Here is a 22,351-nt window from a genome sequence, read left to right as displayed (position 1 = left end):
ATCACCTGCAAACCTCAAGATTAGGTGAAAAAATATTTTTTTTCTCAAATTTCTGTGTGGAAAAGTAGTGGGATCACCGGGCTCTCTGCTTTTCCCCAGGTCTTCAGATGAAAATGGTTCCTCACTCATGTGGATGTCCCAAGTACCCTCGACAGGCTAGGGCCAAAACCATATTATGAAGACATAAAAATTAACTATCACAATACAAACTGATTTTGCAGGGGGCGCTCCTGAATTTTGGATCCTGGCTCAGCGGCTATGTAGGTAAACCTACCAAACCCACATATTTCTGTAAACTAGACACCATGGGGAGTCTGGGGAGGTGTGGCTTGCTTGGATCCCCAAAGGTTGTCCTACCCAGAATCCCCTGCAAACCTAAAATTTAGCTGAGAAAATCGAATTTTTATCCAATTTCAGTGTGGGAAAGTTGTGGGATCACCAGGCTGACACAAACTTTCTACCAACCAGCATTCCTACAGGTCTCCCAATAAGAATGGTACCTCACTCGTGTGGGTGTGCCAAGTACCTGAGACAGGCAAGGGCCCAAAATATATTGTCGACACATCAAAATTACCCAGCACAAAACGACCTGGTTTTGCAAGTGGGGGCACACGGGCTCAGCGGCAGTCTTGGGAAACCTACCAAAGCCATACATTTATGAAAGCTAGACACTCGGGGGAGTCTAGTGAGGTATGCTTGAGTGGATCCCCAAAGGTTTCCTACCCAAAATTAACCGTGGGCAGAGAGCTCTGCTTCACCCGTGGAGTGTGCGGAGTTGTGCTCCCGCATGCGCAGATCATCGTGAAACCGGGAGGCTGCCCGGGGACGCTGCAGGTAAGGTAAGTGTTGATTTTTTTGACCTTTAAAGTATATTTAAAGTAATTCTTCCTAGGGGTGGTGGAGGCGAGCGGTGGAGCAGAGCAGAGTTTCCATGGAGTTGGTGTCCAACTCTGTGGACCTCCGTGTAGTGCCGCTCTGCCCAGGCCTACCCAGAATCCCCTGCAAACCTCAAAGTTAGCTAAAAATATCACTTTTTCTCAGATTCCTGTGTAGTGAAAGTTGTGGGATCATCCGGCTGACAAAAATGTCCTACCACCCAGCATTACCCCTGGTCTCCAAATAAAAATCGTACCTCCCTTTTGTGGGTGGGCCAAATACCTGCTACAGACAAGGGACCAAAACATATTTTCAAGACATCAAAATGACCTATCACAAAACCGCCTGGTTTTGCATTGGGGGTCACCTGGGTTTTTGTGCGGTGCCCAGCGGCCATCTAGGAGAACATAAAAAACTTGCACATTTTTTTAAACTAGTTACCCTGGGGAGTCCAGGGAGTATAGCTTGTGTGGATCCCCAAAGGTTTTTCTACCCAGAAAACCCTGCAAACCTCAAATTTAGCTGACAAAATCTAATATTGTTCATATTTTTGTGTGGGAAAGTTGTGCAATCACCAGGCTGACACAAATTTCCCATGACCCAATGATCCCCCAGGCCTTCCGATAAAAATGGTACCTCCCTTTTGTGGTGGGCCAAGTACCCGTGACAGGCAAGGACCCAAAACATATTGTGGAGACATCAAAATTGCCTCGTTTTGCAAGGGTTGGCACCTGGGTTTCTGGCCCCGGGATCAGCGTCCATTTAGGGAAAACTACAAAGCCCACACATTTCTGAAAATTAGACACCTGGGAAGTATAGGGAGGTATGGCATGCGTGGATCCCAAAAGGGTTTCCTACCCAGAATCCCCTGCAAACCTCAAATTTGACTGAAACTGTACTATTTTTCTCAAATTTCAGTGTGGGAAAGTTGTGGGATCACCGGGCTGACCAAAATGTCCTACAACCAAGCATTCCCCCAGGTCTTCTGATAAAAATGGTGCCTTACTCATGTGGGTGGCCAAGTACCAGCGAGAGGCAAAGAACCCAGAACTCATTGTGGAGGCATCAAAATGACCTCTCACAAAATTACCTGGTTTGTCAAGGTTGTCACCTGGGTTTTTGGCCCCAAGTTTGGCAGCCATCTTGGGAACTAGCAAACCCATACATTTCTCAAAACTAGACATCCTGCAGATACAGGGAGGTATGGCTCGCTTGGATCCCAAAATATTTTCCTACCCAGAATCCCCTGCAAACCTCAAATTTAGATGAAAAATTCAAATGTTTATCAAATTTTTGTGTGGGAAAGTTATGGGATTAGCGGGCTGACACAAATTTCCTACTCGGAACAGCCTGATGTCCTGTTCTTGACCGAGACCTGGCTCACTGACGATTCATCTCCTGACGTTCTGGCGGCCATTCCCCCAGGCTACTACATCCTGCAGACCAACCGCCCTGCTGGTAAAGCGGGCGGCGGCGTTGCAGCCATCATCAGACACCCCATTAGGTTCTCCCCAGTGTTCTTTCCTAGTATCGCCTCGACAGACTGTCTCGTATTAAGACTGGAGCAGCCTGGGTCTTCACTCATCTGTGTGTTGACCTATCGCCCCCCTCAATCTATGCCTGACTTTTCTATCCTGTTCGGTAACATGATCACCCAGCTTACCATCAGCAATTCCAACGTGTTGATCATGGGCGATTTTAATTACTGGCCATCAGACACTCATGAAACTGCTGATTCGCGTGCTTTTTCTGACCTAATGTTGAGCCTTAACTGCACTCAACATATACATGCACCCACACATGTTAAAGGCCACATTTTAGACCAAGTCTGGACCACCTCTCTTGCCATCTCTGCTCCCCTCATCGCCCCTTGTCTCTGGTCTGACCATCACCTCATCACTTTCTCCGTATTCCTGTCTTCCCCTATCACCGCTGCCCACCAATCCAATTTCCTGGCGCGCAATTGGAATAAAGCCGACCTTAACAAACTTACGGCTCTCCTGAGTTCTTCACCCCCACTCATGACTGGACCCAACATCTCTATCGACCTTCAGTCCAAAACCCTCACACACTGGCTTACCGCCGCGGCCGACTCTGTGGCACCACTAAAACCGGTTAAGACAAGGCGCAGGCACGATGCTCAAAAGTGGTTTACCGCTGAGCTCCGCGCACACAAACTTACTCTCCGCCAGGCAGAGAGACGCTGGCGCCGGGATTACTCCCCCGAATCGAAAATTATCTTCTCGTCTCGGCTGAAGGAGTACAAGAACGCTATTACTGTGGCTAAATCATGCTACTTCTCAGGCAAAATTTTAAACTCATCCAATAAATCTAAAGATATTTTTTCTATAGTGGATGAATTATCCAACCCGGAAAGAGTCATCTTAGCCCCTCTCCCTTCTCAATCCTTGTGCGACTCTCTTAATCAATTCTTTGTGGAGAAAATCACCAAAATTAAAACTAGCATTTCCACCTCCCCACCTGCCCCTACATCCTTTTGTGTCCCCAGTTATTCTCCCACACACACCTTTACTCACTTCCCTCCTATTTCCAAGGATAACTTTCTCTCACTCCTACACAACGTCTCTTCTGGCTCTCCCAGCGATTGTTGCCTCCCCTCGGTCCTTCGAGAAGTTTTTACCGCCTGTCCTGACCCCCCCCTTGCCCTCTTGAACAACTCTCTAGCCATAGGGGAGGTTCCGGGACCCTTCAAACAGGCCGAGGTGGTTGCCATCCTCAAAAAACCTTCGGCAGACCCTTCCATCATGAGCAACTTTCGCCCTATCTCTCTTCTTCCCTATCTTAGCAAAGTTCTAGAGTCGCACGCCACTCACGCTCTCAGCTCCTTTGTGGAAGAATCTGGTGTACTGGACCCCCAGCAGGCTGGATTCAGACCTGCGCACTCAACAGAAGCCGTCATCCTTTCTGTTATGGAGGAACTGCGCAGGGGCGCGGACGTGAACATCTGCCAGGCCTTGATCCTCCTGGACTTGTCGGCCGCCTTTGACACGGTCGACCATCAAATTTTGGTCGATCGTGTCAGGGAGGCAGGCATCCAGGGCACCGCTCTGGCCTGGGTCCGATCCTTTCTGACCCAACGCCATCAAGCTGTCAGACTATCCCAGTTTACTGCCTCCCAGGTCAAACTGTCCTGTGGTGTCCCACAAGGCTCTTCCCTCTCCCCCCTCCTTTTTAATTTGTATCTTTCCCCACTTATCCGCGCCCTCCGTCAGTTCAATGTCACAGCATTCAATTATGCTGATGACATACAACTAATTTTTAACATCAACTCCTCTGCTGACTCTATTGCCACCTTTCAAAATACCCTGTGCTTTATCAGCAACTGGATGAGCTCAAACCATCTGAAGCTCAACCCCGACAAGACCGAACTCGTTCTTGTCGGGGGTCCCCTCAACCCTTGGGATTCTTCTTTTTGGCCTCTCAGCCTTGGCAGTCCACCTAGCCCCGCCAACTGTGTTAAAAGTCTGGGAGTCGTCATCAGTAGTAATCTCTCCATGACGCCCCAGATTAGCGCGGTAGTCTCCTCCAGCCATTTCCAATTAAGGAAAATTAAGAAAATCTCCCGGCTACTTACTTCCGAGGCTCTTACCTTGGCCCTGATGGCGCTTGTAATATCGAGGTTAGACTACGCCAACGCGCTCTATGTAGGCATCCCAGCCTACCAACTCAGGCGGCTTCAGCTGATCCAGAATCAGGCTGCCCGCCTGATCCACTGCCTCCCTAGAGATCATCATGTCCGTCCCCTCCTAAAGAGCCTTCATTGGCTCCCTGTAGCCGCCCGCTGTAAGTTCAAGCTGGGTTGTATCATTTACAAATCTCTAGCCGGCCAGGGCCCCCTCTTTATTTCTTCCCTTCTTCAATCCTACGTCCCTTCCCGCACTCTCCGGTCTTCCCAAATGGTCTTGCTTTCCATCCCTAGATATAAGAGGAAGAAACACGGCGGGCTCAAGTTCTCCTTCCTGGCTCCCACTTTTTGGAACTCCCTCCCCTTGTCCCTGAGATTGACCACTTCGTACCCCAGCTTCAGATCTGCCCTTAAAACTTTTCTTTTCACAGAATCTTATCAATAAACGGCCTTTGCGCTATCTTCTGCTCTCTTTACTTTGGCGCCAAGAAACCTAATGGTGTTAGTTGCGCCCCTATAAATTTATTTAACATAACATAACATAACATAACATACCATCCAGAGATCCCCCAGGTCTCCTGTAAAAATGGAACCTCTCTTGTGTGGGTGGGCCAAGTACCCGTGACAGGCAAAGGCCCAAAACATAACGTAAAGACATCAAAATTACTGATCACAAAATGACCTGGCTTTGCAATGGGGCACTCAAATGTTTGGCCCAGGCTCGAAGGCAATCTAGGGAAAACTACCAAACCCACACATTTCTGAAAACTAGACAACCTGGGGAGACCAGTGAGGTATGGCTTATGTGGATCCCCGACTGTTTTCCAACCCAGTATCCCCTGTAGTGAGTTCTCCCTGAATACGTACATACATTGTTAAGTTAGCATAACCACGTTAAATGTTAGAAAGCCATCTTTTTGTCTTTGCACACGACACTGCGTTTACATGTTATTTCTTAAACAAACTGCTGACTCGAGACTTGCTTCACACGAGAGCAATCTGTTGTTACCATCCCAAGCTCTGCGCAGCGACCTTGGTCTGTACATGGTGTGACAAACAGTCTGGAATATTACACAATGCATGTTTTCCACTCTAGGTTGATCGACCCACTATTTAGCCATAACACACGCGCAGCTGCAAATACCTGAAAGTTGGTGCTTTTAATATCACAGACATCATGTTTATTATTCAGACCGAAGACGAGCCTTCCTGCGAGAATACTCCTGATGCTCCTGTGATGTGATTTCACTAAGCTGATCTTTGAGGTATGGGGTCCCCTATTCAAGCCTAAGAGACCTTCTATTAGCATAATAATAATATTAGCTTCTTAGTAAAGGGAAGGTGGTAGTATCCACTGTCATTATAATATGATCACCCCTTTTATATTCTATGGTATTGTAACTATGTTGCTGGTTTTGATATTAATCATTTGTCTGCTTATATTAGCCAAAGTACTGCATCTTAGGACACGTGGTCTATAAAAATAAACCCCTTTTATTTACACCGTGTCTCTGTTGATTATTGTTGTGGACTGATGTGAGAATAATATACGAACAGGTATTTCCGATTCCCACCATTCCTGAGTATGTACTGAGTCGCTTGTTCTGGGTTGTCTATTCATTGGGACCGCCGAGCCAAATCTCGGATAACGAATGGGACACTTATGCTAGCCGGATACTGGGTTCTGGGTTCTGAGGTGAGTTTCTGGTACACCACAATTCACTGAGGTCCTGGGGTTCTTCGCATAGTTCTGTGTATAAGCAGAATCCCTGCAACACCCCTGCATATCCCAAATTTAGCTGAAACATTCACATTTTTCTCAAATTTCTGTGTTGGAAATTTTTGGGAGAACCGGGCAACATAAATTTCCTACCACCTAGCATTCCCCAGGTTTCCTGATGAAAATGGTACCTTACTTGTGTGGGTGGGCCAAGTACCCATGACAGGCAACGGCCCAAAACATATTGTGGAGACATCAAAATTACCAATCACAAAAGAACCTGGTTTTGCAAGGGTGGGCACCTGGGTTTTTTGTCCCGGGCTCAGCGGCCATCTAGGGAAACCTACCAAACCCACACATTTCTGAAAACTAGACACCCTGTGGTGTCCAAGGTGGTATGGTTTGCTTGGATCCCCAAAGAGCTTCCTAACTATTTTCCCCAGCAAACCTCAAGTAGGACTGCAAAATTCAAATTTTTCTCAAATGTATGCATTGGTAAGTTGTGGGATCACCAGGCTGACACAAATTTCCTACCACCCAGTGATCCCCCAGGTGTTCTGATAAAAATGGTACCTCCCTTGTGTGGGTAGGCCAAGTCCCCGCGACAAGCAGGTTCCCAAAACATATTGTGGAGACTTCAAAATAACAAATCACAAAACAACCTTGTTTTCCAAGGGGACACCTGGGTTTTTGGTCCCGGGCTCAGCTGCCATCTAGGGAAACCTGCCAAACCCTCTGATTTCCAAAAACTAGACAACCAGGGGAGTCCAGGGAGGTATGGCTTGCAAGGATCCCCAAAGTCTCCTACCCAGTTGCATGATCCTGCATGGAAGCACGATGCAGTGGGCATGTTGTATCCCCAGCAGGGGCTCAAAGGTGATGCCTGTGATTCTTGAAAGGGTGTCCCTGAGAAAAGTTTTGGCATATGGTCCTCCTATTGATTCTGGGAAACCAAAAAAGTGGATATTGTGTCCATTCCTTCCAGTCGACAAATTACTGCTGATATTTCCTGCAGGATGCGGTCAATGGTTTTGCCCTGCATACAGTCTTTTGAGGTCTGAGGTGGGTTGTCTGTCGGGGGTGTGGCACCCTTTGTGGCCATGATGCATTGCTGCTTGAGTTCTTGAGTGCTTCCATAAACAGGAGTTGCTGTGAAGACTTGCTTGTATGCTTGCCAGATGACATTCACACTCAGATGTAGAGTAACACTCCACTCCTCCATGCTGTTGGACCTGTTTCCCACAAAGGAAGGCAGACAAGGCAGTGGTTAGAAGTCAGTTTCCTCTGGGTCCTGGACGGTTGCACAGATGCAATCCCTAGGAGTCAGGGGGGAGTGCATGCAGGCTGTTGTGAGGTGCCCCACAGCTCTCCTTGAAGAAGGACAATGAGGTGGCACCAGGACACAGATTACCACCAGGGTGCGGGTTGCTGGAGAGAAGGTCGTGATTGCTTTAGCACACCTGGAGAATGCGGGAGTGAGGTCCCCTTGTCTGGCTTTTCTCCCTAGGTTAGCTGTTGTGGCAAACCCAGTACTCTAGCGGGGACGTAAGGTATACAGCATGGATACCAGGATGGCAGGCAATCTGAGGATAGTCAGGTTGAGACATGGACTGCCTTGCCCCTCTCCAAGTCCACCTGTGGGCAGGCCATTATGTGGAGATTTGCGGACTGTGGTGTGCCAAGGCATAAATGGTAGAGCTGCAAAAGGCCGGTAGGAAGGCAAACATTTCAATGGTAGTGTCCCTTTAAGTGGGGTCTCTTAGGCCATTTTAGGATGAATGTTGCGGGTGTGCCACAGGGCCTCTGGGAATGTGGTAGTCCAGGTGACAGGCCTCATCCCCCTTGGTGATGAGATGCAGGTCAGGAATGGTGGAGACTGGTGGCTGCTGGTAGTAAGTGGAGGGGAAATGAAGAAATATCACCAAGCCATCATTCCCCCTGGTTCTGCTCCTCACCTGTCTGGATACGTAGAGGCTCAGGCTGATGCAGGCCTCCAAGGAGGAAACAAGTCCCCTCCAAGCGGTCCGAGGTTGCATCGGCAAAAGGGACTCCCTCCTTGGACCTCCGGGTCCCTGCCCATCCTGAGGTGTGCTGCGCATGGCCCCGGTGATCCCTTGACGGGTGAACGGGTGAGTTGGGGCTTCACCAAAGCCACTGGCACAGACTTGGGTTACACTGCCGTAGGCCGGTATCAAGGTCACAGGCCCCAGGTGTGCATGTTGTACGCTGCAAGGGGTGGGATGGTGGCAGTGAGATCTGTAAGTGGCAGCAGGGACGGATCTGCAAGCAAGGGTCCAGAGTTTGCACATCACCCAATGCCTCTGGGTTCCTGCCCAACGTGCGGTGTTGTCCAGGGCAATTCATGGACCCAGTGGTCATTTGCAGGTGAGGTGGGGCTCTGTCAAAGACTTTAGCACAGTTCCAGGTGTCACCGCTGCCAGCCGGTTCTGCGGGTCACAGGTGTTGGTGCTGCGCAAAGCAAGGGGTGTGCCAATGATGGTGAAATCTGTAGGTGTTGGCAGGTCCAATTCTGCACTTAAGGGCTGTGGCTTCTGCTAAACCTCTAGGCCCTGCTTTTGCACCCTTCCCGGTTCCTGCCTAACTTGCAGTGTGGTCCGGGGCCATGCTTGGGCCCAGTGGTTGCTTACGAGGCATGGCTCCATCAAAGCCACTGGAACCGTGTCTGGTTTTACCACTTCCGGCTGGTCCCATGGGTCACAAGCCCCAAGTGCACGTGAAGTGTAAAGCAAGGGGTAGGTGTCAGGCGGTGAGATCTAGAAGTGGGGGTGGGACCGAACCTTCATGCAAGGGCCAAAGCTTCTGCTGTACCTCTACGCCCTGTGTCCACACCTAGCTGCTGGGATGTCAGGGCTCTGACACACCAATGTGCGTCCCGTTTTCTGCTGCCCAGACATGGGTCCCGTGCTCTCCATGCCACTGGAATCAAGCTATCCTGGCTGAAGTGGGGTGAGACCCCGAAACGGTCCTAGGATGCTTAGGAGGACCTGGTTTGGCAGTTCGGGCTGGACTGTTCCCATGAGGCACAGGGTCAAGACTGATTTGCATATAGCTGGGTTCAAACTGGAACGGCATGGTGAGCAAAAACACAATGGATTCAGGCCCAGATCTCTGTACTGGGGTGAATGTATGACATTGTTCTGCATTCTGTCCATCAACTGTTATTTTTGCATTTGTCACCCCGAGTGGGAAGGGTATGCCCAGACGTGGGTCCCGTGCTCTCCATGCCACTGGAATCAAGCTATTCTGGCTGAAGAGGGGTGAAACCCCGAAACTGGTCCTAGGATGCTTGTTTCCAGTCCAGGGAGGACCTGGCTTGGCAGTTCGGGCTGGACTGTTCCCATGAGGCACAGGGTCAAGACTGATTTGCATATAGCTGGGTTCAAACTGGAACGGCATGGTGAGCAAAAAAAATTATGGATTCAGGCCCAGATCTCTGTACTGGGGTGAATGTATGACATTGTTCTGCATTCTGTCCATCAACTGTTGTTTTTGCATTTGTCATCCGGAGGTCCGAGCAGAGGAGGAAGACTGCATAGTGAGCCCCCAGCTATATTGAGAAGGCCACTGCCTCTGTTTGGGGGCCCGTCTTGGAGCGATGCACACAGCTTAGGTGGCCATCTTCACTAGTGGCCAGACCAGGCCCCCTCAATTTCTATTACTTACATTTTTTTTTCAAGTATTGTTAATTATATATTTCATTTCAATCTTTTCATTTAAAAGTATTTTCTTTCTGTTTTGCCTTGATTGATTCATCACCCATCCATTCATCCACCAATAGCGCACAACAGTGAGACAGCATTGTTTTTGTAGATATATAATTCCATTTCCTCCTGGACATCATGGCCGTGGTGCACTTTAGAGTGGACATATTTGCATCATTTATTTGTGTAATTATGATGATTATTCCATTTACCCCGGACCACATTGCCTGCCATAGATACACACACTAACCTCCATTTTTAATGATTACTATTCCATTTACCCATTCAGTGCCACAGGCATCTCCTTTTGAATATATGTACATAAAGGAAAGAGCTTGATCAGTCTGTATATTGTGTGTTATTCTGATGGGGAATTATGGTATGGTGGTGTTGTGGTTTGACTTTAAAGTGGTTAATATTACCTAAGTAAACAAAACACCCACACTAATATTGCATTTGTCTGTACTAAGTCAAACTGCAAACAATACCACACTTCACACTCAATATTTATCTTGCTTGTTTACTTTTAGGTGCACAAGAGAACATACACTTGCCATACTGCCAAACAGAAAGCCTGTTCAGTGAAATCACATCAGTCCTCCAATCTATTCTGCTTATGCAGCTTAGAGCAAATGTCAACCGAGAGCTTTAACATTACCCCAAAGAAAGATACTTCCAAAAATGTGATCAGTGAGAAGAAGCAGCTTTCCATCCGTGGCGTGCAGACCCAAATTTGAGACAGTCGTGTTGTGTGCCTGCCGCATCGGCCTCCGGGAAGCAAGCTGAGAGCAGCACTCCTGCATTAACAGCACCACCCCAAACTAACCCCTGGACCATGTCAGGGAGGCAGCAGCTACAATCTTGTCAAAGAGCAGTGACATTGAATTGAATTTGTCCCTTATACAAAGTAGTACACAATCCCTTTTAGGAAACAGAGGAAAGTGGACAGCAGCCGCAGCCAATGATAGTACATGTGTCTGATGTTGGAGCAGAATAGGAGGATGAGCTTCCTTCCGAGTAAGAACCTTCTTTTTTAGAATCATTGGCTCCTAGATCTCCAGCAAGGAAAAGGAACGGTGCTACTACACTATCTTTTCCAATCACCACTTCTAATGATGATGATAGGGACATGGATTGGACCCTGGCAGAGTCCAGGAGACATCAGGAGAGGCAAAGAAAAAGTAAAGTTCCTGAAAGATTTAGAATTATAGCATGGGATGATGAGGAGGATAACAACGATGAGCCAGTCATTGTGGAAGGTGAAACAAGGTAGTCTGAAATAATTCGACCTGCTCCCTAGAGATGTGACACATGTAGCACAACCAGCTCCCATATTTACAAAGCCCCAGCTAAGACCTGCACCAACCCCTACCTCAGTAGTCACTGCAGAGAAGCAATCCAAATTGATGACGTACCTAGCAACCTCCAGTTTTCTTCAGGCATTAGCAGTGGCACAGTGGAAAAGTACATCTCTCCAGTTTGGGGCTTTTTTTTGGTTAGCAAGGAGAGGGAGGGCACTGCAGTATGCACCATTTGCTCCAAACAATGTTTGGCAAGGTAAGCCTGGTACACATTATGGTACTGGAGGACAAATGACCCATTTGAAAAGGCACCACACAGTCAAGTGAGAAGAGCACCTTAAAACATGCTGAACATGGTTGTGGTGGTAGGGAGAGCCCTGGGACATCAGCCAGAAGTCCAATCACAGTAGAAGGAAATGAAGAGGAACAAGAGGGTGACATCTTCATGGAAAGCAGCTGTGTCCCCAGCAGTGTGCCAGCAGTATCACCCACCACTTTGACTTCACAATGGCACCAGAATAGGAGTGAGATGGAGACACCAAGACATCCAGTGACTGCCCACCAGGATGCACATTGAGTCTACCACCACCATCTACTTCCCAAAAGACACCTCTATCAATTACTCCCCCCAAAAAATATTTGGGCTGCTATTATGGGCATGTTTAGGCAGGAGTGGCCCAATGAGCTGAACATTTGTACAATAGGAAGCTGGCAAAAATGTTAGAGCTGGACCTCCTCCCTTTTTCTTTTGTTGAAAGAGGGGTATTCTTGGAATTTGTAGCAGTCGTTTGCACAAAATGGAAGGTACCAATTCAAACCTATTGTGCCAGAGTTGTTGTTCGAGCACTGCATCACAATGCGCTGCAGTTGGCTTGACAGGTTTGAGGCAAAGTGTTGGTCACACTATCCACCTGATGACAGACATGTGGACCAGTTGTTAGGTGACTGAATAATTGTGCATCACTGCACACTGCATCTCTTTTGTGGGGGTAAAGCAAAACATATCTGCAGGTCTTGGCCCTGAAGAAAGTTTCAAGACCGTTCAGCGGCATCCAACAGTTCCCATGTTCGCCATGTAGAAATCACATACAGCTGTAAACATCTTGGAATATCTTAACAGCAAGATGTATGAATGGTTGTAACTGAGAGTTCTCAGAATTGGATTTGTTGCCATGGACAATGGCAGTAACATAGTCACGGCCATGCCAGACAGAAGCTCTTTCAGGGTACTGTGTTAAGCCCATTGCATCAACGTGGTGGTGCAAGACTTCCTCAAAAAGGAAGACATGGTCAGCAACATAATGACCACCTGCAGAAGAATCTGCACCCATTTCAGCCATTCTTTTAATGCCCAGAAGCAGCTGCGGATTATTCTGCATGCTAATAGAGCACCGGTTAAAGTCCTGATACAGGAGGTGCCATTAAGTTGGAACTCAACATATTACATGTGGCAACGTCAGTTTGAGCACTACAAACTGATCAATCATTCAAAGAGGAGGGGATGCAGTTGGAAAAGCTATGACCGTGGATGCAGAAACATGTGTCATAGTCAAATTATTGAAACAGATGCTATTCCATTTTGAGGCTTTCAAGTCAGAAGTTAGCAAAGAGGAGAGCACGATGGACCAAGCTATCCCTTTGTTGCATTTGCTACAAGACCAGGTAAAGAAGGTGTCTGAAAGGTTCACCCCGCAGGTGTGGATGAAAACACAGAAGCGCATGCCTTGGTTGAGACCTTAATTCTTCGTTTGGCTTGTATTTCAAGGCTGCAACATGACATCATCTCATCCAAACAGTACATCTGTGCAATGTTTTGGGTCCGAGTGGTTGGAGATCATTCTTTCCCTGGAGGTGATTGACCTTTACAAACTGACTGAAAATTAACCTGTATGGTCCACTTCTAGGATTCCTTTTTTTCATCATCTAAGATGGTTGCCCCGGTCAAATGATTGATTTACAAGACTGACAAATTCTAATCTGTTGCTGGCATCAGAGTGTGCATATTGTACTTACCGCCGTGCTTATATTGGAAGAGGTAACCATTGCACCAATGAGTGATTGGATTATCAAGTGATTGTGACTTGTGATGATTGAGGATTCATGTGGAGGCAGACGATGAGGAAGTGTGTTAAACTGTAGGAACGTGCCTGAGGTGATTGCTTCGCAATCTTTGGGGCCTGAGTAATGGGCGGTCCTTTTTTTCCCTAGAATTGATTGGCTCTTTCACACTTAGCCATGTTTAATTGAACGGTCCTCTCCTTTTTTCTAGTTCTTCAGAAACAAGAGCAGTCACTTTAGTTAACAAACAAAAACGTATGCAAAATACTGCAATTCTGTTTCTCTTCTTATTCTTCAACATTACAGAAGTGCTCTACATGTCTATCATGCTTGTGTCATGATTACTGGTCTGGGATGGAGTTACTCAGAGTCAGCAGGAGGAAGGAAGAACTCAGGGCAGAAGCTGCGTGACTACCTCCTCACCTTTGATTTGTGAAATACGAATGTGTGTGTGTGTGTGCGTGTCTGTGTGTGTGTGTGTGTGTGTGTGTGTGTGTGTGCGTGGTTGTGGTTGTGTGTGTGGTTGTGTGTGTGGTTGTGTGATTGTGTGTATGGTTGTGTGTGTGGGGTTGTGTGTGTGGTTGTGGTTGTGTGTGTGTAGTTGTGTGTGTGTGGTTGTGTGTGCAGTTGTGTGTGTTGTGTGTGGTTGTGGGTGTGTTGTGTGTGGTTTTGGTTGTGGTTGTGTGTGTGGTTCTGTGTGTGTGGTTGTATGTGGGTGGTTGTGGGGTTGTGGTTGTGTGGTTGTGGGTGTGGTTGTGTGTGTGGTTGTGGGTGTGGTTGTGTGTTTGTGGTTGTGGGTGTGGTTGTGTGTGGTTGTGTGTGTGGTTGTGTGGTTGGTGTGATTGTGTGTTTGTGTGTGGTTGTGTGGTTGTGTGCGTGTGTTTGTGTATGTGGCTGTGTGTAGTTGTGTGTGGTTGTGGTCGTGTGTGGTTGTGTGTGGTTGTGTACGTGTGGTTATGTGTGTGATTGTGTGTGTGGTTGTGTGTGTGGTTGTGGTGTGTGGTTGTGTGTGTGGTTGTGTGTGTGGTTGTGTGTGTGGTTGTGTGTGTGGTTGTGTGCAGGTGTGGTTGTGGGTGTGTGTGTGGATTTGGATGTGTGGTTGTGTGTGTGTGTGTGTGCGTGTGTGTGCAGGACTTGCGGAAACAGTGAAGCTCTGAATCCCCCTCTTGTTTTTTTTACTCTGAGTATTCTTGATACCCTCTTGATGAAGCTTACCTTCGTTCTTTCCTTCTCCTTGATTCTAAAATACAGTTTCTGTTTACAATCTGCAGGTCAATCAATCAACAAACTTTATTCTTTATTTTAGCTTAAACCATACGTCATACAAACATCAATAAAACTCCACGTATCTATAGAATATCTCAATAAAGTGACTTTATAAAGTGATTAAAATAAGACGATAAAAAGAGGAAGAAACATTCTACTGACAAAATTAATCACAGATTGACCTGAGCCTAATGGCAGCCCGTAAGAAGCTGAGGGTATGCAAAACAGTAACATTAGATAAAAGTTGTAAAAAAAATAAAAGCGGGTCTCACCCTCCTAAAACCAACCATTTAAAGAATAGGAATGATAAAATACTTTCTAGTGACCTTGTAAAAACTACAAAACATTAAACAGTGTATCATGTCCTGTGGAGACCGATTGTCGCAGCCACAGGGCATGAGACACTGGGTTCTATGGGCAACTTGAGGTTCGGCCGACAGATAATGAAAAAGGTTGAGCCTAAATCTAATGAGTAAAAAACAATCATGATTACATTTGATTCCCCAGATGGAATGGGCGATTAGTTTGTACAGTTGTTAATCCAATGTACATATGCACACTTGGCTTCCTCAGCTCTATTGCTTCTCTATCACTGTGACTTCTGCTAAAAGAAACAATATTTTGCCCAGATAAGATCCTTCCTACATATACCCTCTGGGTTATCAAATTAATCCATCCTTACCAGGGCATATAGGCCATCTCTTACATACTTTAGCCAGCGGATGCAGCTAACATTGTCAAGGGACAGGCAATCCTTTAAAATCCCTTGCCTAGAACATGTTCTTTCTTGGCCAAATCTTTAACCACAGTGCTAGTGGGCAGAATGCCAATTCATCTGGTAGAAAGGCCATTTCCAACTCTTGAGGCACCACATATGACAAAGCGCTTTGTGGTAAAGAAAGTAACCATCTCAAGAATGTGTTTTCTATGACTTGCAGCGCCTCCAGCCCAGCGTAGCCCCAAATCTTACTCCCATAGCTGACCTTTGCAATGGACTTGGCTCTATGGACCTGCAGAATAGCCCCTATAGGTTACCCTCCCACTCTGGAAGCAAAGTTAAAAACAGTTGCGGTCGCTCTGACCAGGTCCCCCTTCTTCCGGATAATCAAAGGGGACCAGCTCAGTGCGTTATCAAACACTACTCCCAGATAGGAGAAAAGTTTTGTCTGTGGAATTGTCAAAGTTCCTATCTTAAAAGTAAAATGCCGGGGTATACAAGAGCCCACCTGCATGACAAATGATTTACTGTGATTGTTCGATCCAAGTCTCCCATAATGGGACGAAGGAGTTTAACCAAAGCTGTAACCCCCTAGCAGTCCTTGGCATGAGGACAGCATCATCTGCATATAGGAGAATCAGCAACCTTCACTTGGCCACCTGTGGGCTTTTGGCTGGTGCCTCCAAGAGGACATTCTCCAGGGAGTTAATATTTCAATTAAAGAGAAATGGGGCAAGCTGCCCCCTTGGCACACCTCTCTCTTGATGTCAAGCTTACAGGTTACCTTAGATCTTTTAAATAGCGAACAGACACTTTACCTCTCAATGACGGTCTCTTAGAAACAAGATGATATCACTCTTGACATCAAGTGCCAAAACTTTGATCTGTTAACCCGATCGAAAGCTGAGAATAGCTCCATGAACGCTAGCTGAATCGAACCAGTACGTGACACATTGTACTTGTTTAATACCATATTTAAATTTAAACATTGTTCCACAGTGGAGCGCCTGGAATGGAAGCCATATTTTACCTCGGTTAAGATATGATTCTCATCTGCCCAGGTTACCCGTCTGTCTAAAACTAATCAACCCACCACCTTCACCCCAGAGTCCAAGAGAGAAATGGGTCTATTACTAAGGGCGCTGTCCCGATCACCTTTTTTAAAAACAGGAACAATAGTTGATAAAGCCCAGGAATCAGGGCAGCCATCCTGGACCGAGGCATTAATAATTGCTGTCAGTAATCGCACCCAAGTTTCCACTTCCGTAATATAAAATACAGTTTCTGTTTACAATCCGCAGGTCTTCTAGTCTCCTGCATGAATGAAAGGCAAAAGATGAGCTCATCACTCCTGCTTACCTACCGGACCAGTACAGACAGGCACCTAGAGAGATGGACACTCCCAGCGAGAATGCAGATTCACCACCAAATTTTGAAATTCAGTATCATTTTTGTTTTAACATATTTGGAGAACTGGAGGAAAACATGGTGGCCGGTTAGAACACGGTTGTGGAGGCTCCCGAGGATGAGTGAGAACTATGTCCTTTTTTAAAGGTCCCCCTGAAATTCTGCGATAAAATTAAATACCTGGCGAGGAATGGTGGTGCAACTGTGGACGTCTGTTGAGGGCTGTTTAGTTGGATCGACGCTGTTTTGAGGCGTGGTGAGGTTGCCCGAGGAGGCTTCCGTTAATTGTGGAGTTGCGGTTTCCTGCGCTTCATCTCGCTGGCTGCCCAGCGTTCTGCCCTGCTTTCTGCATTGTGAGTTGCCTCCTTGCCTTTCTCTCCCCTGTTGGTGGCGTTTTGGGCAGTGGAGGGAACGGAGCATGAGGGGTCTCCCAACTGGGAGTCCTGCTGGGCTCGAGCTGCTCATGTGCTCGGCAGGGGCCGGAGGGCGGCAGTGCAGTGCTCTATTCGGGGTAAATTGGGCAGAGGCAGCACTTTCACAAAAGGTACGCGGAGAGGAGGTGCAGGTACAAAACGAGCTGCAATGGGACAAATGGCTGGTTGAAATTGGCGCAGCCAGGAGGAGTAGTATTTGTGGAAGCAACAGGCAAAGTCTCAAAACAGGAAGAAACCCAACCCACAGGTCAGATTAAATTTAAGGAAGGGTGTGAGGGGAAAAGTTGGGGGAGTGGTAAACCTGAAAGGGGGAGTAGTGAAGAAATAAAAGAGCAGGGTTTTCTTAGGCTGAGAAAGAATAAACATAAAGCCCTGGCTGGAGAGAAGCTGGAGATATTGGCACTTCAGGCAGAAGAAAAGTTGGAGGGGATATATTGTAGAGGAGTGCTTTGCAGGGAAGGTACCAACTGAGAAGTTTAGGTGGGAGAAATTTTTTGAAGGATGCTCAGAGTATAATTCGTAATAAGGCAACAGAGTTTGTCAACCTGAATCCCCCAATACAGATGGGGCTTGCCACTGGGGAGTGGGAAAGTCCAAGAAGGAGGAGACTGAAAGGAAAAAAAGTGGAGACTTGAACAGAGAACCCCCAAATCTTAAAAATCACACCCTTATTATGAACTTTTTTTAAGGTGGTACCGAACACCCTGTTGTTAAGAAAACCAGGTTGCGAATCCCTTGGAGTGAGTCTGGAAGTGGATCAAGATATCAAAACCTCAAATAGGTTTCAGGTGTTAGCTAACAATCCAGAGCCACTAGAAATAGACACGTCAAAAGGACTTAAGGAACTAAAGATAACTCAGCTTGCTCAGGAGGAGAATAAGATATGTTTCCCCTTTAGAACGATAGAGCCTCTCAAGTAGGGTTGGCACTTCACGAAAATCTGTCACTGCCTCCTGAGAAAGGGGGAAGGGAAATTCAAATTGGAGAGATACAAATACAAAATCAGTCTTCTTCGACAGCTGCGCTCCAACCCCAATCTCAATCTCCATCTCAGTCTCAGTCAGTTCTAATACAGTGATCTAATACAGTTCTAATAGTGATCTAATACAGTTGAGGTAATTCAGTTTTAACTCCATTTTGTATTCTGTCGCCATTTTGTTGCCCTCACTCAGGCAGCTTGGTAAACCGAGTGTTTTTGCCCTTTGTACTGCCACGTGTCAAATAACCTTCCCTTCCTTGTTGTGAAGCCAATTCCAGGAACTAGCCAGACTGACTAAATCCCTGCCTATACTGACTAATCCTTGTCCCAACTATTTGTTGGCCTTCAGTATTCTTTCTCCGCATTATCCTATTTTGCAAGTTGTCCTTTGAAGCACACAAACATGTCCTGCCGTTACTGATTGACCTATGGGTGCTGTCATTGATTGACTTATGGGGTTGGGCAAAAACACGACTCAAGGGGGACGTTCTGGTTACATAATGCCTTGTTTTGAATGTTTTCCTATTGGCTAATATTTGGCAGATCTTGTAGGTCCATATTGGCATTTTGCATGCTTGCATGATCCAGGACTGCCCCTTTCTTTTATGCTGAGTATGTAACCCTCACATATATAAGGCCCCAGTGTTCTGCTCTCTTTGGACTGCCTCAGTCAGTTGCTGCGGCTTCTGGGTGACGTAGTCACACTCATTTTGAGTTTAATAAAGATGTTCTTTTATATTTCAGTTTCTGTGCCAACTTCTTTTTTTTTGTTAGTTTAACCCTGAGAAGGAGTTTTGAATTTCTTCACAGTTACTTTCCATTGAAGTAAGAAACAGATTCAAAACCTTGTTATTAAGCAAAACGACATAAGAGTGGCTTGTGATACTCTAGAGAAAAAAATTGGATGATCTTGCACCTAGAACAGCGCAGTGAGAAACGTCAGTGAAAGATCTTACATTACAAACACTGGCAAATACTAACGAAATTACGCGCCTAAAAGGGAACGAGGTGCTGTTGAGGACAAGCTGGAATCATTAGAAAATAATCAGAAAATGTGTAATCTTCGCATCTTAAAAATTCCAGACGGAGCTCAGGGGGAAGGTATAGGGACATTTGTCGCAAAAATGATTAAGTTAAGTATTCATAGTATTCATATAGAATACACTGAAGAAGATTTGGTGTAAGACATACAAAGAGTCCATAGAGAACCTTTCAGACGGAACCCGAATAAAACAAAACAAAGAAAAATTCTGGTTAACTTCAACACATATAAGATCAAAGAAGAAATTTTAACTCATGCACTAAAAAAGAAAACTCTATTAGCGGAAGGGATAAACTTTGAAATTAGATCTGATATTTCAAAGATTACAGCCAGCAAGCAGTGGGAGTTTGGAAAGATGATCGAGCCCTTTAAGCGCCTGGGCGCAACTCCCCAGCTGAGATTCCCTGCAAATTTGCGGGTAATGCACAATAATAAGATGCATAATTTCCACAAAACAGAGGAAGTCGAAGAGTTTTAATAAACCTCGTCGGGTACCGATTGGAATAGACAATGATGTCTCTTTCGGTTTATTATCTCCATGATGCATTGCTGAAACCCTTTTCTTTCTTTTCTTTTCTTGACTTTCCTTTCTATTAGTTCCAGAGGCAATAGCAGCATTGTTTAAAAATATGATATAATGGGGGACATAAATTTAGAATCGGCATATCTAGTCTCTCAACCTCGGGAGGTCTCCATAGGCTTAGGCCATAGAAGAGAAGGAAGAGGTGGGTTTTCCAAGGGGGGAGGTGCATGGGCTCGGGTAGGTTTAAGCACACAGGTGGGGGTGCAGTGGGAAAACATTTTTAAAAAACGTTGTCCTCATAGAATCTATGAGAACTGAGGCCTTGAATGGATAGTGAATTTAAGGAATGACTATGATCCCTATGTGGAGGGAGCAGTTAGAACTGTTATCATAGAATGTAAATGGGTTTAGGATGAGAAACAGGAGAGAAAAGATTCTGCATTACCTAAAGGACGTCTCATCACAGATTATTACCCTTCAAGAAACCCATTAGCATCCATTTGCAGTCATTACAGTTGATGCGACTAAAGCTTTCGACCGGGTAATTTGGGTCTTCTTGCAAAAAATTTTAAGATTAGCCAATTTAGGAAAAAATTCTGCCCATCAATAGAACTATTTTATAGTAACCCAACAGCAAAAATCTTTGTGAATGGGAACATCCCAAGATCCTTTAACATACACCGTGGAAAAAGGCAGGGATGTCCGTTGTCACCTCTCCTTTTAAATTTGTATATTGAACCCCTTGCGGAGAAGATAAGGATTAGCGACAACATTCTCCATGTTAAACATCAGTCCTGTGAGAAAAAAGTAGGGTCGTACGTGGATGATTTAATAATATACACTTCACAGCGTACTACAGCATTACCAACAGTATATCGAGTTAAGTTAGCATCGAGTTTTGGCTGGATTTCAGGATATGAGATAAATGAAGGCAAAATGATAGTAATGACATGGAACATAAACACACAGCTAAAATGTGTTAAAGAGGAAATGAGGTACCTGGGTATCAAAATCGTCCAAAAAGTAGAATTAATACCCAAAATACATTTCCAAATGATTGGTAAGGAAGTGGAAATCTTTTACTCAGCCGGTCCGATCTCCCTTTGACAACATATGGCAGAATAAATCTTGTGAAAATGTCCATCCTTCCAAAGTTTACTTTTTTGTTTCAAAACATCCCCATGGCTTTTAATGGATTAAAAAAAGTCCAGTCGAAAATCACTCGTTTCATATGGGCCTCTAAAGTAGTTAGACATTTCATGGAAAAAGTTACGACGTCAATATGATAAAGGGGGATTACGATTGCCATATCTTTCTTACTATGCCTCCTTTTTGTTTTGAAAGGAGGAAGGATGTTATTCAGTACTGTGGACCATTCACATTCAGGTAAAATGTTCAGAATAATGCTCCAGGATGTGAAGGGTGGAGAGTTCGCCTTTATGCAGAAATATGGGGATCCACGCTTTTTTAAAAAAAGTGCGTCTTAAGACTTTAGCTGGTTTTGCCGAGACATGGTACAAAAGTTAGGAGAGTCTCAAAGCTTAACTACTATAGCGGAATGTCTCCTATCTGGGATTCACCAGGATCCCCGGAGTGGACCAAAGATTGTCTGGCTCTCCCATTAAAAGAAGCAGGGATAGAGGGGCGTTGCTTGGACAGCTGGGGAGTGGCTTGGACGGCAATGGGTGTAGACGCCTGAATCCAGCGCTCCGCCAAACCTGGAAGCAAGCAACTTAAGAACACGCAAGAGCCGATCGTTTGAGGGAAAGGAACACACAGAAAGATGTCAGAGATACCAAGGAAGAAAGTGACCCAGACACACAAACCCAACCCCAACAGCGAAGTGAGAAAAGTACAGAGAAGAGGATCTCCTGGAGCGAAGAGGAAGAAACCAAGATGGTGCCCGCAAGTGAGACCCTCCACAGCTGCCGGATCTGTTGCCGACTGTGCCCAACAATGAACACCTGAGGACCAGCAGCTAGCTTACATAAGGTGAGTGCTGGAGAACTCCTGTGGAGAACACCGAGGCATCGATAACATTAGTAGGAGACTCTGGTGGGGAGGACACTCGCTCACTTTCTGAACGAAACTGAAGCCACAGAAGGGGTCCGCCATCTTAGGTCTGACTGCCTGATAAACAACTCGGATTGGAAAAGAACTAGCTGGTGGGGGAAAAAGAATCACTAGGTAGATTGCAGCAGAGGGGGTGCGCTGGATCAGCCTTGGAGAATGCGCTCAATCGCAAGTGCGGGGAAGACCAACGAAAAGCCACCGACAACGCAAGCTGTGAAGATAGCCGTAATCCACAAAAACGAAAGTAAAACCATCAGTGCGAGCCGCCATGACAGTTATGGAAGAAGCACAGCGATAATAAAAGCAGTGAGTACAGCATAAGGGAAGCACCTCCAGCACCACACAGCAATAAAGGAAGGCAACACAAAACAAGTCTCTTTTTTCCTTTAATTAATGGCAGTACTGAGCTAGCGGGTGAACATGTGATCAAAAGAAAAAAAAGGCAAGCCCAATAGAGAGACAGAGACTTGGCAAAAAAGCGTTGACACAGCCTGACCAGGCATAGAGCTACAGCAAGCGCTACACACCCGGCAATGACACGTAAAATACAGAGGGAGTAAAGACCTCAAACCCTGGCACTCGCACA

General features: G+C 46.1%; 1 protein-coding gene across 1 annotated transcript in view; it reads right to left on the bottom strand.

Moving 5' to 3' along the window:
• LOC146788730 (vomeronasal type-2 receptor 26-like) overlaps positions 1-22,351 on the bottom strand; it is a 287,555-nt gene that overhangs the window by 242,623 nt on the left and 22,581 nt on the right. The window contains exon 2 of the mRNA XM_085630950.1: positions 7,240-7,474. Coding sequence (XP_085487076.1) covers positions 7,240-7,474 — 235 coding nt within the window. The remainder of the gene's footprint in view (positions 1-7,239; positions 7,475-22,351) is intronic.

The sequence above is a fragment of the Triturus cristatus genome, chromosome 10 (assembly GCF_964204655.1).
Source record: "Triturus cristatus chromosome 10, aTriCri1.1, whole genome shotgun sequence".
Classification (NCBI taxonomy): Eukaryota; Metazoa; Chordata; class Amphibia; order Caudata; family Salamandridae; genus Triturus; species Triturus cristatus.
Note: the sequence above shows the minus strand (reverse complement) of the source record. Positions and strands in the feature narration are given on the sequence as shown.